Below are 20,800 nucleotides of genomic sequence, written 5' to 3'. Positions count from 1 at the left end.
AAAAAGCTGTAAAGCACTAGCTTACTGCTACTATGAGCTGACTGGTTGGCGAGCTGATCCTGGAGATGCAGGTAGAGCATGTTTAACGGGTTACATCTGGAGTTCAAAATAATAAAACAAATTATGTCTGCGGTACTAAAACATTTGACATAGTTCTGTGTTGAGGACATAAGTACAGGTGCTGGTCAACGAATTAGAATAATTTGAAATAGTGCAATCATGAAATTCTTTGAATGCAGTTTTTGTGCAGAAAGCAAATCAGGTGTTCACCGCACCTGTCCTACTCGTTAGACTAATCACAGAACTCGTTACCTGGAAAAAAATGTGCTCAGCTGAGCTTTCCAAAAGGCCCATTTAGGCCATTTAACTGTGACACTGTTGTTTTATTGAATTAGAATAATGGAGAAACCGTTTCATTGAATTAGAATAAATGCTGGAATTTTTGTTTTCTGTGAAGAGTGTTCACTGTGCAGTATAAAGTCAGGGTTGAGTAGAATTTCTAAGTTGTAAAATCAATCATGGGTAAGCAGCGCGACCTCTCAACCGGAATAGTGGCTCAAATTCAAGCCCTTCGCCAACTGTTCCGGCGTCCGAAAAACTTCTGCTCGCGACAACAAACAGCTGAGAAAGATCGCAGTCAGCAACTGGTTCAAGTCCACTTCCGAGCTCACCGACTTGTGGAACAAGCAGACCGGCGCTGACGTCTCCAGATCAACCACTTACCGTCGTCTGCGCGAACTCGGCTTCAAATCTCGCGTTCCAGCAGTAAAACCGATGCTGAACAAGAAACAAATGGAGAAACGGCTGAAGTGGGCCAAAGAACACGGCGAGTGGACTGCTGAAGACTGGCAGAAAGTGGTCTTCAGTGACGAATCACGCTTCTGCATCTCCTTCGGTGACCAAGGTCCTCGTGTCTGGCGTCGTGGTGGCGAAACCTACAACCACGAGTGCGTGAAAAGATCCGTCAAGTTTCCCCAGAGCGTTATGGTCTGGGGATGCATGTCCGCTCGAGGTGTAGGGAAACTCTGCTTCCTCAAGAAGACTGTCAATGCTGCCGTATATCAAGATGTTCTGGAAACGTTCCTGATTCCGACTGTTGAGGAACAGTTCGGCGAAGAAGACTTCATATTTCAACAGGATCTTGCACCGGCTCATGCGGCAAAGTCGACCAAAGATTGGTTCACTAAAAAACAGCTTGAAGTTTTGGCATGGCCGGCCAACTCGCCTGACCTCAATGTCATTGAAAACCTTTGGGCCATCGTCAAGCGGAAAATTCGCGACAGAAAGCCTACTACGCTGGACCAACTGAAGCAGAACATCGCCACTGCCTGGGAAGCTGTGAGTGCGGAAACTTGCGACAAGCTGGTCAAATCGATGCCGCGGAGACTTCAGGCAGTCATACAAGCCAAGGGGGCAGCCACAAAATACTGAGAAAGTGATGATTGTAATTATAATAAAAATTATTCTAATTCAATGAAACGGTTTCTCCATTATTCTAATTCAATAAAACAACAGTGTCACAGTTAAATGGCCTAAATGGGCCTTTTGGAAAGCTCAGCTGAGCTAATTTTTTTCCAGGTAACGAGTTCTGTGATTAGTCTAACGAGTAGGACAGGTGCGGTGAACACCTGATTTGCTTTCTGCACAAAAAATGCATTCAAAGAATTTCATGATAGCACTATTTCAAATTATTCTAATTCGTTGACCAGCACCTGTACATATTTCAGTATAAAATTGATCAGACATTTATAAACTCTGATTTAGATTTTTTATAAACTCAGTTGCTTCACATGAACCCGTTCATGTTGGACTCACTTTAAGTGCGTATTCTCCTCTATAGAGATTCTATGGAATGGCATGGCTACTTTTCGTGTGCGTTTAGTTTAGGTGTGTTCTCGTGACGAAATGTGTTTCTGGAGAGCAGCCAGGTGAGTCTGTGATTTCCCACAGTGATAAATCGTGTAATTTGTGACCCTGTGTTGCTGATCAGTTGTGTAGTGTGAAAGTCTCAAAAACTGAAGGATTCACGATTACAGCACAACCAGTCGTATAGTGTGTACAGCACAATGACTGAAGACTTAAAAAGTCGTGTAGTGTAAACCTGGCATAACATGCCTAAGACCAAAGAGCTGTCCAAAGACACCAGAGACAAAATTGTAGACCTCCACAAGTCAATCTTAATCAGTGATCCTAAGAAAGGTTAGAAATCAGCCCAGAACTACACGGGAGGAGCTGGTCAATGACCTGAAGAGAGCTGGCACCACTGTTTCCAAGGTTACTGTGGGTAAAATACACCAAGACGTCATAGTTTAAAGTCACATATGGCACTGAAGGTTCTTAAGTTTGTCCATGACCTTTTGGATGATCCAGGGGAGTCATGGGAGAAAGTTCTGAGGTCAGATGTAACCAAAATATAACTTTTTAGTCTTAATTCCACTCACCGTGTTTGGAGGACGAAGAATGATGAGTTCCATCCAAAAACACCATGGTTACTGTGAAGCATGGGGTGGAAGCATCATGCATCATCCTTTTTTATTAAGGAGAGGATGACCGGGGCCATGTTTTGCGAGATTTCCCTCAGTAAGAGCGTTGAAGATGGGTTGTGGCTGGGTCTTCCAACATGACAATGACCCAACACACACAGCCAGGATAACCAAGGAATGGCTCTGTTAAAAAATTATATAGCTTCTGGAGTGGCCTAGCCAGTCTCCAGACCTAAACCCTATAGAAAATCTTTGAAGGGAGCTTAAACTCTGCGTCCAGAAACCTGGCTGGTGTTAAATTTAACACACTATGGGCCCTATCTTACACCCTGCGCAACTTGCGTCACGATGCTCTTTGCTATCTTACATCCTGTCTACAGTCTATTTTCACACCTTTTGCCCACACTGTAGAGCACGCACGCACACACACACACACACACACACTGCAGCAAGCATACATGACTTTTAACGTTTAACAATAAACAAAATAAAGAGTAAAATAACATTACTGTTTCCTTAAATGAGCTGCTGGCCTATCTTCGCACCGTAAACGTCAGTATCCTCTGCTGAGATGCGCAAAAAATATTTGTTAAGATACAAACAAGTTTTTTGTTCTTATCTTTTGAAATTCATAAGATTATATTTTTGTTAGTATTTTGGGTTTAGTTTTATATTTCATATTTAATTTTCTGTTATTATTAAATTTCATTATTTTTTAATTCTTTAAAAGAGTAGGCCTTATTTGCCTCACAGAGAAATGCTCTGACGTATTAAACTTTTATTTCGCTTAATGATTTATAATCCAGTGCACCTTATGTATGAAAATAGACTGAAAAATATTGGGCAAAATATGGCAGGGTGTCAAGACGAAAACCACTGCTAAGCAAAAACAATGATCCCCAGGTACGGTGGCCCAGAAGGACACATCACAACAGCAATTACAAAGCAAACAAAAATACGACAAGGCAACTAATTAAGAAAATGCTTTGTCATCTTTTTGTTTGCATTGTAAATGTTGTTGTGATGTGCTCTTCTGGGCCACCGTACCCAGGACTCTTGGGAAAATGCTCTGTTGACTGACGAGACAAAAGTGGAACATTTGGAAGGTGTGTGTCCCGTTGCATCTGGTGTAAAAGTAACACACAATTTCAGAAAAAGAACTGAATTATACTGAATGTTAAACATTGTGGTGGGAGAATGATGGTCTGGGGCTGCTTTGCTGCTTCATGTCGAGAATGTCCGACCATCTGTTAGTGACCTCAAGCTCAGGTGTACTTGGGTTCTGCAGCAAGACAATGACCCAAAACAAACCTATTTTGATGCTTTGAGTTAATCAAAATAAATATTTAATTTTGAGGCAAAAACAAAGAATTCTAAGGGAGTTATGTGCTTTTGTAGTTTGTAGGTATTTAATTGAGTTTTGCTGTTTGCACTAACTGTTTTGAGAAATGCACTTGTTGTGATGCCAATCATGATGTGAGAAATGTAACAAATCTACTTAGAAAAAGCTGTAAGAGTGAGAAACATGCAAAAAAACAAAAGAAATCATGAAGAGGGTAAACACCACTTTTTTCACACCACTGCACAAAATTGGAACAATACAAAAAAAAACATGATGCAACACATATTAGACACAATTAATAGACCTGAAAAATGGCAGGTGTAACCCAATGATTCCTGACCAGAATGAAGCAGATAGATAGATAGATAGATAGATAGAGGAACTTTGATGCCGAGTGGCAGCATTAATAGATGATCAGTGTGAGTGTGAAAGATATATGTGTGAATCTGCACTTTACAAGATACAGAATGTAAGTATGTGAGAAATATATGTGTGAACGTTTGTGGGCGAGAGTGTGATATATGCCTGAAAGGGGTGAGGAACAAGTGCAAATGTAGAAATAGTTTATTTTTAAATTAAATTTAAATGTCTTGCTTTTCAAACAAAACATATTCTAATCCTACAATTTTTAAAATACTTACATCAGCAGTGATATTTGTACCACACATTTACCTCAGCAGTGATATTTTACCACAAATCTATGTCCACACTGCTCTTTTTTCACACCACTGCAAAAAAATTGGAACAATACAAAACAACATGATGCAACCCAATGATTCCTGACCAGGATGAAGCAGATATATAGATAGATAGACAGATAGATAGACAGATAGATGGATGGCTTTGATGCCGAGTGGCAGCATTAATAGATGTGTGAGTGTGAAAGATATATGTGTGAATCTGCATTTTTAAATAAGGTACAGAATGTGAGTATGTGAGAAATATATGTGTGAATGTTTGTGGGTGAGAGAATGATATGTGCCTGAAAGCGGTGAGGAACAAGTGCAAATGTAGAAATAGTTTATTTTTAAATTAAATTTAAATGTCTTGTTTTTAAACAAAACATATTCTAAGCCTGCAATTTAAAACTATTTACATCAGCAGTGATCATTCTTACCACACATTTAACTCAGCAGTGATATTTTTACCACAAATGTACCTTAGCAGTGCTAGTCTTTCCATAAATTAACCTTAGCAGTGATTTTTTTCCACAAATTTACCTCAGCAGTGATATTTTTGCCTTTAATTTGCCTCGGCAGTGATATGTTTTCTCACACTTTACCTCAGCAGAGATATTTTTACCACAAATTTACATCAGCAGTGATATTTTTCCACAAATTTACCACAGAAGTGATATTTTTGTTACACTTGTACTTCACCACTGATATTTTTTACCAAAAGTTTACCTCAGCACTGATATTTTTACCACAAATTTACTTCAGCAGTGTTATTTTTACCACAAATGTACCTCAGCACTGATATTTTTACCACAAATTTACCAGAGAAGTGATATTTTTGGAACGTGTCATCGGGTAGTCCTTGGAAAATTTGAGCTGGTGAATTTGTGTATGATTGAGGGTAAGGTTAATTATCTAGGATAGTGAGATTTGTCAGACGATTGTGAGAGCAGATTTACATAAGTAGAAGGGAGAAAATGGTTTTAAGGTGTTGCGAAATGAAGGTAGAAATGTAACCTGCGCAGGGCATGAAATACAGTAAGACAGAATATGAAAAGCGAAGAAGATGCTGATTGAGAGCGCGAGGCTCTCGTTGACGTCTTTGATGAACAAAGAATTGGTGGTGGTTGGAAAGGGTGAGGAGATCGGTGTAGAAGTTGAGGAAGAATTGAGGCAGAGGTACTTAAGGCAGAAAAGTAAAGGAAGAATGGGAAAGAACAAATGCTGGCAAGATGATGAAGGCAGTGTGGGGGCATAGCATAGAGAATGAGGTCCAGGGAGTCAGAATCGGGTGGAGTGGAGTATGGTGTCAAACGACTTGTGGAATGATGCGCGTGGTGTAGTTTTACAAGCTGGGCAGAGATGGTGGTGATGATGGTGATTAAGATGGTCATGAAGATGATGATGGCGATGATGGCAGAGATGTAGGCAGAGATGGTGGCATGAAGAAGGCAATGACGTAGGCAACGGCGATGATGATGGTGACACAGGCAGAGATGGGGTCGATGACGATGGTGATGAAGATGGCAGTGATAGCTGCGAAGACAATGAAAGTGACGATAATGGCACCAAAGATGACTATGGTAAGGTGATGAAGGCGAGGGTGAAGGTGGCAAGGATGCGATGAAGGGGGTGGGGATAAAGATGAAGGCGAGAATGATGAAGGCGAGGATGAAGATAACAGAGGGGAGGAGGCTGCTGGAGAGGCATGGTGTGGGAGACAGAAGCCAGACGGGAAGCCATTGGAAGGGCAACAGGGGCCTGGGGCGTGGCTCAGGAAGGACGAAGGCAGAGGCATAGCCGAGGGAGGACGGTGGGCAGACGGCTCATGAGGAGAGATGATGGGAGGTGGGCCAGGAAGACGGACAGACTGATGCAGGGATGATGGGGATGACTGGATGACGAGGGGCGGAGTTGGGATGACGGGGGAGAGGAGTTGGATGATGGAGGGAGGAAGAGGGGGATGACGGAGGGACGGGTTGGATGACGTGGGAGGGGTTGGATGACGAGTAATGAGAGAAAGAGAGAGAGGAGTTGGATGTGAGGGAGGGGTTGGATGACGTGGGAGGGGTTGGATGACGAGTAATGAGAGAAAGAGAGAGAGGAGTTGGATGGTGAGGGAGGGGTTGGATGATGAGGGAGGGGTTGGATGACGAGTAATAAGAGAGAGAGGAGCTGGATGATGAGGGAGGGGTTGGATGACGAGTAATGAGAGAGAGAGGGAGGAGTTAGAAGATGGAGGGAGCGGTTGGATGATGCCTAAAGGCACAGTGTGCATTGATAGGAGAGAGAGGAGGAGTGGCCACGCTCAAGTACCGCCCAGTAAAGCCGCAGGTAGGCGGAGCCACGGCCGCCCAGCGGCCGGGGGGAAGAATGCCGGTTGGAGGGGGAAAACAGGGACGCCGGGAGGCAGGAGCGTGCGCACCAGGAGAGGCAGCGGGGAGGAGTCGACAAAGTCTGAAGGTGACCTCGCGGGAGCCAGGAGAGGAGACACCAGCCGCTAAAGTTGGGAAAAAACACACCATTACCAGGGAATGCAGCCGGGAGCAGTGGCGGAGGAGAAGCCGGGGTGGAAGGGAACGACCGGAGGCAGGAGACATATAGGTGAAGGACCATAGCGGATCAGTAGCAGGAGCCAACACCACATGTGAGGTTGTTTGACAAGCAGGTAGAGAGGAAGTGACGGTTTATATAGGTCTGGGAATGGGAGGTGTAAGGGCGTGGATCAATCTCCGAAAATTACGTTATTTAACTTCACTTAAACTTCTGCATTGAGTCTTAAATCTTACAAATATAGAAATATATTACAAATATAGTGTATTTTTTACAGATGCCCCCTCAGATGTGAGAATACAGGCTGAAGGAAACAGTGTGGTTGAGGGTGGTTCTCTCTCACTCAAATGTTCTGCTACCAGTAGACCTCCACCTTCTCGCTACGAGTGGTCTGTTTCTCAGATGGACACCACTGAGAAGTACAGTGGAAAAGAACATCGCTACACCCTTAAAAATATCCAGCGGGAGACCTCCGTTTCCTGCACTGTGTTTAACTCTGTTGGACGGGGTCAGTCTGAGCAGCTCAAGCTGAATGTCCACTGTAAGTTATTATTGCTTTAATTCTGTTTATAGTTTTTTGACCTAATATAAGAAATTTACTCATTTAAATTATTTAAGATATATTGAGGACCAAATAAAATATACATTTTTTTAGGGGATCAAGATAATTTGTCCTTGAGTTCTTGAGATTATGTATTGAAACTCTTGACTTATGTACATATAGCATAAAAAAAGCATAAAAAATAAATTAATACAGTAAAAAAAGACGACTGAAGATAATATATTGGGCAAAATATAATATATTGAGGCTGTGAATGAATATATTAAAATCTATATATGGTACCATGGACGCACCTTAAATTCTGTATTTTTTCTTTTTTTTAAAGTTCTAAAGTCATCAAAAAAGTTAAACAAACCAGAATATGTTTTATATTTTAGATTCTTCAAAGTAGCTCCTCTTATTTAGATGATCAGTTTTATGAGGTAGAGTCACCTGGAATTCAGGCTTTTAGTTAACAGCTGTGCTGAACTCATCAAGAGTTACTTGAATTTCTTGTCTCTTTATGTGTTTGAGAGCATCAGTTGTAAAGTAGTGAAGAGGTAGAGTTACAGGTATACAGTGAATAGTGAATATTGATTAATGCTCCAATCCAGACCTTCATTTCTTAATGATTAATGCTCCAATCCAGACCTTCATTTCTTAATGAAGTCAATCCTAGACATGTCAAGAACTTTCAAAAGTATCCTCAAATGCAGTCGATGCAAAGACCATCGAAAACGCTATAATGATAATACTGGCACGCATCAGGACCGCCCCAGGAAAGGAAGGTTTATACGCCCATAACCACTCCTCCACCAAACTACAGGTTACCACAGTCAAAAGCTAACATGGTTCAACCTAGATCTCATGGCTGGTGGTACCATGGCAGAAAATGTGTTACGTCAACACACACGACTAGGGAACAACTGCAGTCAAAAAACAAAAAAACATAAATTCCCTACACTCATATAACAGATAACAGTAGAAAGACCAGAATCAAAGCTTTATTCTGATGTAGAGAGACAGATACATGACTACAGAGGCTGTAGTGACTCAAAACTACAAAACACCTATAAAAGAGGTGATGATTTAAAAAAAAAAAACTCTTGTTATCAGCAGGAGAAGCTTGATGTAAGCAGCAGCACAACGCAACCAAAACTGGCCAGCGTCCAGCAGAGCGTCCAGCAGAGCACATGATACGTTAATCAGAGTTACCAGCCTCAGAAACCTCAAGTTAATCTAAATGTATTTTGGTTTGTTTAACATTTTTAAGTTACTACATGATTCCTTATGTGTTCCTTTATAGTCTGAATCACTTCACTAATCATTTACTATGTAGGACAAAAATAAACTAAAACATTAAATAAGAAGGTGTGCCCAAATTTTTACTTGTACTATATATACAGGGGTTGGACAATGAAATTGAAACCTGGTTTTAGAGCACAATAATTTATTGTGGTGACGAACAGTTCTGGTGGAAACAGGAGAGTTGAGGTTCACATTGAATTCTGCCGTTAGCACCCGAACATCCCTTTCAGACAGCTTCCTCTTACAGCGTCCACAGTTAATCCTGTTGGATGTGATCAGTCCTTCTTGGTGGTCTATTTGTGCTTTTTCACAGATGCCCCCTCAGATGTGAGAATACAGGCTGAAGGAAACAGTGTGGTTGAGGGTGGTTCTCTCTCACTCACATGTTCTGCTGCCAGTAGACCTCCACCTTCTCGCTACGAGTGGTCTGTTTCTCAGATGAACACCACTGTGAAGAAGAGTGGAGCAGAACATCGCTACACCCTTAAAAATATCCTGCGGGAGACCTCCGTTTCCTGCACTGTGTTTAACTCTGTTGGACGGGGTCAATCAGAGCAGCTCAAGCTGAACGTCCACTGTAAGTTATTATTGCTTTTATTCTGTTTATAGTTTTTGACCTGATATAAGAAATTCACAAATTCAAACCAACCATGAATTTGCCTCAGCAGTGATATTTTTACCATAAATTTACCTCGGCAGTGATATTTATACCATGAATTGACCTCAGCAGTGATATTTTTACCATAAATGTTCCTCAGCAGTGATATTTTTACCATAAATGTACAAATGTGTGAGCTAGACTTAAGAGACTCAACTTTATTCTGAGGTAGAGAGACAGATACATGACTACAGAGGCTGTAGAGACTCAAAACTACAAAACACCGATCAAAGAGGTGATGAGTTTTAGAAAAAAACCCTCTTGTTATCAGCAGGAGATGCCTAGTGTAAGCAGCAGCACAACGCAACCAAAACTGGCATCCAGCAGAGCGGAAAGAGTAGAGAACAGTTACACCATGAGTGTTGGGAAAGTAAAAAGTAAGTTTCAGAAAGTTGTCTAGTTGTTACTCTCTTGTAACTCTCTTGTACCTGTAGAACCTAGTAATTATTTTGAATCTACTGGTTCATCCAGATAAGTTACACTGTGAGTAAAGTGAACTTACCTTCTAAAACACGTGCTGTATTAAAAAGCGAAACCCAATATTTTTATTTGGAATTTAGAAGAAATAATACAACTGAAACACCTGTCATTTTAGTGTGGGAGGTTTTATGGATAAATTGGAGCAGCCTGGTGTTCAATCTTCATTAATTGCACAGTGCACCAGTAAGAGCAGTGTGAAGGTTTAATTAGCAGGGTAAGAGCACAGTTCTGCTCAAAATATTGCAATGCACACAACATTATAGGTGACATACCAGAGTTCAAAAGAGGACAAATGGTTGGTGCACGTCTTGCTGGCGCATCTGTGACCAAGACAGCAAGTCTTTGTGATGTATCAAGAGCCACGGTATCCAGGGTAATGTCAGCATACCACCAAGAAGAACCAACCACATCCAACAGGATTAACTGTGGACGCTTTAAGAGGAAGCTGTCTGAAAAGGATGTTCGGGTGCTAACCCGGATTGTATCCAAAAAACATAAAACCACGGCTGCTCAAATCACGGCAGAATTCAATGTGCACCTCAACTCTCCTGTTTCCACCAGAACTGTTCGTCACCACAATAAATTATTGTGCTCTAAAACCAGGTGTTTCAGTTTCATTGTCCAATCCCTGTATAAATGTTTGTATTGTTAACTCACTGTTTTTTCCTGTTCCTCAGTTCCTCCCAAAATCCTGCTCTCTCCAAATTGCTCTGAGTGGGCTGGAGGTCTGCTCTGCGTGTGCCGAGCGGAGGCCGAGCCCAAAGCTAACGTCTCCTGGACGGTTGATGGACGCCATGCACGTTTCCCACAGTTCAATATCACAACCAGCTACAGCGGTACAGTGACGGTGTCGGAGTTAACCGGCCCACTGACCGGCAACGTATCCTGTACCGCATCCAACTACCTCTCCACAGACCTCCACCACACCACTGTCCTGATTCCACAGTCAGACGGTACTGCAGGAGGAACGACACAGAGAGACAGAGATCCTGTTTAACGTCGTCTTCATGAATCTTCTGTTCTCTGTCTTACAGGAAACTCTGTTATAATAGCCACCGTGGCTGCTGTTTGCGTCATCCTGGGAGTTACTGTGGTGGCTGTTTACCTGAGAAGGAGGTACATTTATCTCAGATATTAATAATCAGTGATTACTTAGTTCATATTATATATAAATTCATAATCCAGAAGCAAAAAAATATAAAATGTTTAAAAAAGAGTTAAAAGCTCCACTAGGTAGGATTTGAGATTTTGTGCTTGTGGGCGCCCCCTACAGTTGCAGAGTGTAATAAATGTATACAGCACTGTCGTATATATATTTTTAAAGAAGTAAAATGATATATATATATATATATATATATATATATATATATATATATATATATAATTTTAATATATGAAATGTTTACTTTATTGTAAATCACGACTGAAACAAGACATTTCTTCTGTTTCTACAGCTGATAAAACAGCGTGTTTACAGAGTAGCACTGTTAGCCCTCACCACCAAACAAGCACAGCATGAAATAATATTAAAACATAAACACAGTATCAGTAAAAGCTTTTACAAGCTCCAGACTAAAATGTACATTTCAGTTTGGTGCAATTTACTGCAAGCTAAGCTTACAAACAGCCATATTTTACACTTAGCATGATATATTTACACATTTAACCCGATCGCTAATACTAATCGCTAATGCTAATCGCTAATGCTAATCGCTGCTAGCTTCCGCCTGCTAGCCTACAGCTTAAGCAGTTAAAACAAACACTTTAACTCAACTTATACCTCACATATTTACACTCTGGATGTTTTAATAACCTTTTAACTCTATTATTAACATTTTAAGCTCCTTACAAAACAGAAATACCCACTGATTTACTAATAATCTGACGTTATCTGAACTCACTGGAGCTTCTCCTCACAGCAGCCTCTTTCCAGCACCGCGACCTGCTTTCAGACCTGTATGTAGTTCTAACAGTTCTACAAGGACTACAAAAAACGTTAGATTAACCGAGTTGGTTAATCCTTTACAGAAGATAACTAGTAGTGATGAACACAGCAGCTCTTTTAGATGAACTGAATCATTAGGATCTGTTCACTAAAAAGATTCGTTCAAAAGATTCGTTCATTCAAACGATTCTTTTGTGCTGTTAGTCTGTGCTGTACTATTGTGAGGAGAAGCTCCGGTGAGTTCAGATAAATAAGTACCAGATAAAGTCAGATTATTAGTAAATCAGTGGGTATTTCTATTTTGTAAGGATCTTAAAATGTTAATAAGAGAGTTAAAAGGTAATTAAAACATCCAGAGTGTAAATATGTGAGGTATAAATTGAGTTAAAGTGTTTGTTTTAAAGCTGTAGGCTAGCAGGCGGAAGCTAGCAGCGATTAGCATTAGTGATTAGCATTAGCGATCGGGTGAAATGTGTAAATATATCATGTTAAGTGTAAAATATGGCTGTTTGTAAGCTTAGCTTGCAGTAAATTGCTCCAAACTGAAATATACATTGTAGTCTGGGGCTTGTAAAAGCTTTTACTGATACTGTGTTTCTGTTTTAATATTATTTCATGCTGTGCTTGTTTGGTGGTGAGGGCTAACAGTGCTACTCTGTAAACACGCTGTTTTATCAGCTGTAGAAACAGAAGAAATGTCTTGTTTCAGTCCTGATTTACAATAAAGTAAACATTTCATGCTAAAAGAGACAAATTGATGATGGTTGTAATTAATTTTCTGTGCTTTTTACTTTCCGATGGAAAAAGTAGCTTACATATGCAGGTGGATTTTCCTGCATTTTTCAACACATTATTCAGGTCTGAAAGGGTTAAAATGTCTAGTTGTGTCTCTAGTATGAATGAATGCCCTGTGAGCTAGTTTTTGTAAAACCAGTGATCTGGTTAAACGCTTCCTTAGTCCGGTGGAGGAGTGGGTGGGGAGAAACGATAGAATTTTGGCTCTTGCTGATGAATATTCATAAATGCAAACATATTGCCTCTGATAACAGAACCAGGAGGCAGCGAGACAAACAACAGTTAGAAAAGTTTTAAAATAGACATTTTTCCACTAATAACAGTTTTTGCAATGTCATATGTTACTTTACAACCTGCTAATGCAGTTCAGACACTGATCTAGTCTTAGAGTCTCTATAAAACGCAAAATCCACTGGAGATCCTATTTAAACCTATAGATACTTACACACCGAGATGGGTAGTCTGGGTCCAGAAAGCAAAAATCCACCCCGAGACCCAATATTTTCCAGACACATCCATATTACACCATTTTATTTAAGCACTATTGTTTCATGCAATTCTCTTTACATATCTCTCCACCATTAATGGATTCACACGTGCTTATTTTATGAGAAATTCATCTCACAAATTCTGGATAATTTTTCAGGCATTTAGCATTACATTTGCAACCAATCAAAAACTCCTTCTAAATGATTTACATTAGATTTTTTTTACTACGTAACAGTTAGATTTGATCAGAAAATGGTGCAGAAATTGTGTAATCAATTAAACTGGCATTTGAGACTCTAACATTGAATGATTAATTATCCATTCTCTATTTTTCCCCCCATATCTTGCCACAGACGTCAAATCCCCCAACACTCTACCTCCAGGTAAGATTCATACAAAAATAAAAGCAACGACAAATTAATAAATTTTGTTATTTTATTTCTTACATAGTAACTGAATAGTGAAGTGATCCAGACTATAAAAGAACACATAAGGAATCATGTAGTAACTTAAAACAAACCAAAATACCCTGTGAAGAAGCTTTTAGATGCTCTTATCTGGAGAGCTGTTAACTTGCAGTTTTTTCTTTATTTAATTAAGAAGTTCTTGCTTCTCATAATCTGGATCAAATATTCACTATTCACTGTATACCTGTAACTCTACCTCTTTACTACTTTACAACTGATGCTCTCAAACACATTAAGAGTCAAGAAATTCAAGTAATTAACTCTTGATAAGTTCAGCACAGCTGTTAACTGTTAAGCCTGAATTTCAAGTGACTCTGCCTCATAAAGCTGACTGAGAAAATCCAGCAGAGATGTGGAAAAATGTCTAATCTAAGAATGTGAAAAATAAAACATAATCTGTTTTGTTTAACACTTCTTTTTTCTACCTTTACTAAATAATTCGATATGTTTTTCTTTATAGTTTGGATAACTTTTGTATTAATTTACAATGCAGATGATTTTAAAAAGAATAAAAAATAATGGAATTTAACCACTGAGTATTTATAGTTGTTTTTTATTTTTATTTAAAATGAGCATAATATATTATATTCTCTAATGTCGTTTAAATACTGCATTTTTTTCTTATAGTCAGCGTGCATGTTCAAATGAAAATGTAAGCAAAACTGCTGATGTGTGCGAATCCAATCTTTACGGTAACAATGTGAAGGATGACGATATTTACGCCAACACCATGGAGATAGAAGAGATTTCTACAGAGAAGGTACAAACCACTAACTCTAATTCATTAAAACACATTTTAACTTTTAAAAATGATCACTACCTCTTTTATCTTTTTGTAACATTGTAACAGTCCATACTATATGTATGTGTATAAATCCATATTATATATTTATATGCTGAAAACAATGTTTCATGGGGTTCTTAACTAAAATACCATGTCTACAACATTTATGAAAAATAATTGATTAAACAGCAGAAAATTTGGGTAAAATCTGCACTTTGACCTAATTTTCAGTCAGGTATTAAGGAACAGTAAAGTCTCTCTACTGAAGTACAGAGTTATACAGGAGTTTCAGTTTAGTTCTCCAGCACCCAGACTGGAGCACTATTAGCATTAGCTGCTAACCGTGCTAAGCGCTAGCTCTTTCACCGCTCAGAGGTGAGTATTATCAGCCTGTAGCTTGCTGCTAACTCCAGCTAGCACTGCTAGAGCAGCATTAGCATTAGCCGCTAAGTTAACCGTTCTAAGTGCTAGCTCTTTCACTGTTTAAAGGTGAGCATTATTGGTATGTACCCTGCTGCTAACCCTGCCTAGCACTGCTAGAGCAGTATTAGCATTAGCCGTTATCCGTGCAAACAAGCTACATTAAATCAAGATTCGTGGGATGAACCGCTAGCTGGGTTACCGTAACACTCAGGGTTCCTCAGTGTAGCGCTATTGGACGACATTTACTAGCGACATTTACTAAGCACTGCTAACCGCGGCTAAAATATTGGAAATTTAAGCTTACCGTAAATAAACAAAAGCACTTTACTCACCCAAATAAACAGTTTTTAGTAGAGAATTCTGTGTAGATTAATTAGAAGAAAAACATGGCCACACCCCTGTCCCTTACTAGTGTTGCTTAAAATGTGCATTTTAATCCTGCGCACCTTGTGCAGAAAATAGACCAAAAAATAGACGTTTGCTGATAATGATGCGCCTTATAATTTGGAAAATACGGTACTTGGGAAAAACTTAAATATTAAGGAACATTGTGCAATTTACATTCTAAAAGGAAATGGATTATAGGGGTGGGAATCGTTTACTATCTCACGATTCGATTCGATTCCGATTTTGGGGGCCACGATTCGATTCAAAATCGATTTTTGATTCAAAACGATTTGAATTATAAAAATTTCTGCTTCTGGCTTATGAATCTTATTGAAAAAAAACCCTCCATAATATACACTGGTCCTGGAGCAGGTAATGTGTTACAAAAACAATAAAATGTGCAGGAATGTGGGTCCTCAGTGACAGAGGAATCACTGGGATATCACAATGACGTTAATGAACAATAAATAAATAATAAATAACACTGCTTTATTACCAGGCTACTAGCGGTGGTGTGTAGGTGACGCTGCTGGGCTGATGTGATGATAGCAGTGGAGCGCTAAAGTTCAGGAGCAGCTGCTGATTAACTAGTTAATTTAAGGTCGTTGTATTTCTTCAGAAAGGGGGCAGGAGGTGGAGAAATTAATTCATATGGTCCATTCCTTAATTCCTCTGTGATGAGGAGCTGAAATTAGCTCTGATTAGCTTATTGTATTTTTCCGTTCCGCCTTAAATGCTGCAGCCCGCTGCCACCTGTAGCGTTATTTAAGGTGGAACTGGAAAGTTAGCTAGTTAGCTAGCTAACAGTTACTGAAACTAACTACTAGCGATCTTTTTTATGCTTGTTATGAAGCATTCTGCCATAAAACATTGAAACTACACGTTAATCTAATGTAATATAGTGCTTGTTCTGCCATCTTACCGGTGATTCTCAAACACCTACGCTCTGTGTGTGTCTGGAAGATCTCCGTTTGAAAGGACAAGCGCTATCCCCAGGGTTGCCAGGTCCAACAAAAATACCCAGCCCAAAATCAGTCTAAAACCCGCCCCTCAGAATCGATTTTGGGACATTTTAAATCGATTCTGAATCGTAGTAAATGAGAATCAAGATTCTTATGTGAATCGATTTTTTGGCACACCTCTAATGGATTATTTTGCCTACACACACACAAACACACAAACATACACACTCATTATCAGCCTGCAACTCCTCAAACGGTCACTATTCATTCTGCCCACATAGACTACCAGTCAAAAGTTTTAAAACACTCCTTATTGTGTAGTACTTCAGTAGCAGTGCTTTTTAATTTTTAATTTTCATTTTATTAATGACTTTATTACTGCTAATCACTTCACCTGTCAGAAACTGCTGAAACTGAAAAGACTTAGACTGAAGAAGAGATTTGTAAAGCTGAGGTTAAGGTGCTGTTGCCATGTGGCTTAGCTAAAATCAGGGGGTTTAGTTACCCTGTGCAGTGTGCAGTGCTCGACTGAGCCAGTGGAGGGAGCCAGTGTGTGAAAGAAGGTCTGATGCTGCAGTTGCATCTCAAAAAATTGGAATATGTTTGAAAAGTTACTTCATTTCAGTAATTCAGTTGAAAATGTGAAACTCATATATTATATAGATGTATTAAACACACAGAGTGATCTATTTTAAGCATTTATTTATTTTATTGTTGATCAGTGATTATGGTGTATCAATGAAATTTGAATATTACATAAGACCAATTGGTACTTTTGGCTACAGTGTAGGCAGTGTGCCAAGTCCTGCTGGAAAATGAAATCTTCATAAGCATCCACATAAAAATTGTCAGAAGCAGAGGGAAGCATGAAGTGCTGTAAGATTTTGTGACACAAAACTGGACTGACTTTAGACTTGATAATAAAACACAGTGGATCAACACCAGCAGATGACATGTCTCTCCAAACCATCACTGATCATCAGTAAATTTTACATTTCATTTGTAAATCAAGGGAGCAGAGTCAAGGTATGAGTAAAGATTTACAGATAAAGCCAGAGAGCGGTGAGCGCCGTTTCCTATACCTTCAAAAGACTCTTGGAAACCTAAGAAAACTGATACAGGAAGAGTCACGTCTGGCTGACCCACATGGAAACAGCAGCTTTAGCCTTTAGCTCTTTAGCTTAGCATGATTAAGGACTGAGTTTCAGTTTCAGCAGTGCAGAGAAAAGCAGTTTGTCTGGATCATACACCACTACTATTGGACTACTAAAAAAAATACAAATCTGGAAAAAAAATTAAGAAATCACCTAAAAATTATGAGTTTTTTTTATTTTACCAAATTAAAAACCTCTGCAGTATAATCAAGAAATAGATGGATGATCACAAGCCATCAAACCAAACTGAACTGCTTGAATTTTTGCACCACAAGTAAAGGCATAATGTTATCCAAAAGCAGTGTGTAAGACTGGTGGAGGAGAACATGATGCCAAGACGCATGACAACTGTGATTAAAAACAGGTTTATTTCAGCAAATACTGATTTCTGAACTTTTAAAACTTTGAGTATGAACTTGTTTTCTTTTCATTATTTAAGGTTTGAAAACTCTTGGGAATTTGGGTGAAATGTTGTCTGTAGTTTATATAATAAAACAAAAATGTTCATTTTACTCAAACAAAAACCTATAAATAGCAAAATCAGAGAAACTGAAGTGGTCTTGTTTTTTCCAACACTGAATAGATTAGTGAGTAAAAGGTTCCTCGATTTTCAAAAGACAAAAAGTTGAGATTAAACATTGTTTTAAATGTTCAATTATTTATTATTTTTTTCCATCTTTAACACTTTCAGAAGAACAAAAGAAGAAAAGCACCTGAACCAAAGTATTTTATCGTGAGTATGAGGTTTTATTAATTTATAACAAGAAGTGTTTTTGCATACACACACCGACCTGTTTCTTTATCATAAATAATACATTTAATACATTTTCATATCACATTTCATGATCATATAGGACACTCTGCATTTATATAGTATAATAATTAAAGACTGTAGTTCTGTGTCTGTTTCATTACATACTTTATTATTACTATTATTGCTCCTTTCACCCTGTTCTTCAATACTCAGGACCCCACAGTAGAGATAATTATTATTATTTGGTTGGTGTTTATTATTGTTCTCAGCACTGCAGTGATTAGCACTGATTAGCTAAATCAGATGTAAATCAGATGCAGCAGTGCTGCTTGAGTGTTTAAACACTGTGTTTAATCATCCTCATAAAGTGTTGATCATCCTCTAGTCCTTCATCACTGAGAATATTGCCCAAACGACATTCCTTCATCACATTTGATATCAACCAATACAATATTAGGTATAGTGACAGGTCTAGTGTAGAGCTATAGAGTTATCTCTGACTGGACTTAAGCTGATACAGGTGCAAGAAAAAGTATGCAAACCCTTTGAGTCATTCCAGAAGGCTCAGTATTTTCTTCTGTTGAAGTCGTTCGGTTGTTGATTTACTTCTATGTTTTGGGTCGTTGTTCTGTTGCATCATCCATCCTCTGTTGAGCTTCAGTTGGAGGACAGATGGTCTTAAGTTTTCCTGCAAAATCTCTTGGTAAACTTGAGAATTTATTTTTCCATTGGTGACGGCAATCCGTCCAGTCCCTGAGGCAGCAAAGCAGCCCCAAACACATGATTCTCCCTCCACCATGTTTCACAGTTGGGATGAGGTTTTGATGATGGTGTGTTGTGCCTTTGTTCTCCACACATAGCGTTGTGTGATCCTTCCAAACAACTCAATTTTCGTTGTTTGGACAGCAGAGATTTCTACAAGTATTCAGCTGACCCTCTAGGATTCTTCCTCACCTCATTGATTCTCATTCTGTGCTGTGCTCTTACAGTCATCTTTACAGGACTTTACCACGCCTAGGAAGAGTAGCTACAGTGCTGAACTTTCTCCATTTGTGGACCGTCTGTCTTACCGTGGACACATGAACATCAAGGCTTTCAGAGATACTTTTATAACCCTTTCCAGTTTCATGCAGGTCAACAATTCTTGAACGTAGGTCTTCTGAGAGCTTGATCTTTTGTGTGAGGTATGATTCACATCAAGCAATGCTTCTTAAGAGCAGCAAACTCAAAACTGGTTTGTGTTTTTATAGGGCAGGGCAGCTTTAACCAACACATCCAGTCTCATCTCATCACATCGTGCCTTCAATTAGCTCTTAGAAAAGTCATTAGTTTAGGGGTTCACATGCTTCACATATAATATTTATGTGTGGTTTTAGTTTAAGCAGACTGCGTTTTGTCTATTGTTGTGACGTAGATGAAGATCAGAACACATTTAATGACCAATTTATGCAGAAATCCAAGTAATCCCAAAGGGTTCACATGCTTGAAACTGTATAAGGGTGAAATGTTCCACAGTGTTGGTAATGGTGTTTGCTCTCTGTGTTTGTCAGGATGACATGGATGACATATATGCGAATTGCTGAGATCTTCTCGATATCTCCTCATCGTGATGACAGCTCTTCCTCCCAGATCATCTTCAGAAACCTTCAGTGCTACAGTACAATACCTGTTAAGATATTGCGCTGTTTTACATGCACTCAGTAATCTGATAAACCACTTTAACTGTGCAACCACTTTGGTTTTCTTCAAGAAATGCGATTTCTATTTTTAGATTGTGCTTTTTAGTCAAATACTGTGATTTAATTTAGAGACAATTAATATATAAGTAAACAAAGCTAAATTAAATATATATTTATATTTTAAAGTCAAACGAGCGCTGGATGTTAATCTACACAGATTTATCTCATGAAAACTATTTATTTGGGTGAGTAAAACAATCCTGTTTATTTACAGCAAGCTTAGATTTCCAATATTTTCAACAGTGCGATTAGCAGCAGCGTTAGACGTTGTTAGCAGTGCTTAGCGCTAGTAAATGCCACCCGACAGCGCCACACTGAGGAACCCTGAGTGTTCCTGTAAGCCAGGGTGATACTAGCTAGCGGTTTGTCTCATGTAGCTTGTATTAAAACGTTAAACGTGCAGACTATAGTCTGATAATACTTAACTCTAAATGTCGAAAGAGCTAGCGCTGCAGTTAGCGGCTAATGCTAATACTGCTCCAGTCTCAGTGTTGGAGAACTAAACTGAAACTCCTGGATAACTCTGTACTTCAGCAGAGTGACTTTACTGCTCCTTAATACCTGACTAATAGAATTTATACATTTGGCAAAATTAAAGGATTTTATGTATGCTTTATAGTGCGAACAAATACAATATACATATATGTATGAATAAGTTTGTTTTTAAAAACGAGAACATAGCAAATTAATTTAAGGTAAGTTTTTTGTGTTATATCTTAAATAGTATATCCTTATTATGTTAAATATCTTTTATTTAAATAAATTTTAATTTGAAAGTCTAAATATATAATATAAATATATAAAAAAACATTTTACAGTACATGATACAATGAAATATGTGTTGCTTTTTGAGATCTTT

The 20,800-nt window shown here is 38.9% G+C and overlaps 1 protein-coding gene and 2 long non-coding RNA genes across 3 annotated transcripts in view; 2 read left to right on the top strand and 1 right to left on the bottom strand.

Annotated features, from left to right (window-relative positions):
- LOC125784406 (uncharacterized) overlaps nt 1-10,073 on the bottom strand; it is a 71,083-nt gene extending 61,010 nt beyond the window's left edge. The window contains exons 1-2 of the long non-coding RNA XR_007427199.1: nt 9,627-10,073; nt 8,701-9,595 (exon numbers count right to left, since the gene is read on the bottom strand). This is a non-coding gene — a long non-coding RNA (uncharacterized LOC125784406). The remainder of the gene's footprint in view (nt 1-8,700; nt 9,596-9,626) is intronic.
- The window catches only part of LOC125783645 (B-cell receptor CD22-like), a 141,739-nt gene that overhangs the window by 80,711 nt on the left and 40,228 nt on the right, over nt 1-20,800 (top strand). Inside the window, exon 8 of the mRNA XM_049467556.1 lies at nt 9,218-9,481. Within this exon, the coding sequence (XP_049323513.1) occupies nt 9,218-9,481 (264 nt within the window). The remainder of the gene's footprint in view (nt 1-9,217; nt 9,482-20,800) is intronic.
- On the top strand, nt 11,910-14,498 carry LOC125784416 (uncharacterized). The gene is made up of 3 exons (XR_007427212.1): nt 11,910-12,223; nt 13,625-13,654; nt 14,366-14,498. It is a non-coding gene; the product is annotated as an uncharacterized LOC125784416 (long non-coding RNA).

This window comes from Astyanax mexicanus, chromosome 1, assembly GCF_023375975.1.
Source record: "Astyanax mexicanus isolate ESR-SI-001 chromosome 1, AstMex3_surface, whole genome shotgun sequence".
In the NCBI taxonomy this organism is placed as follows: Eukaryota; Metazoa; Chordata; class Actinopteri; order Characiformes; family Acestrorhamphidae; genus Astyanax; species Astyanax mexicanus.
The sequence above is the reverse complement of the archived record's forward strand: the minus strand, read 5'-3'. Positions and strand labels throughout refer to the sequence as shown.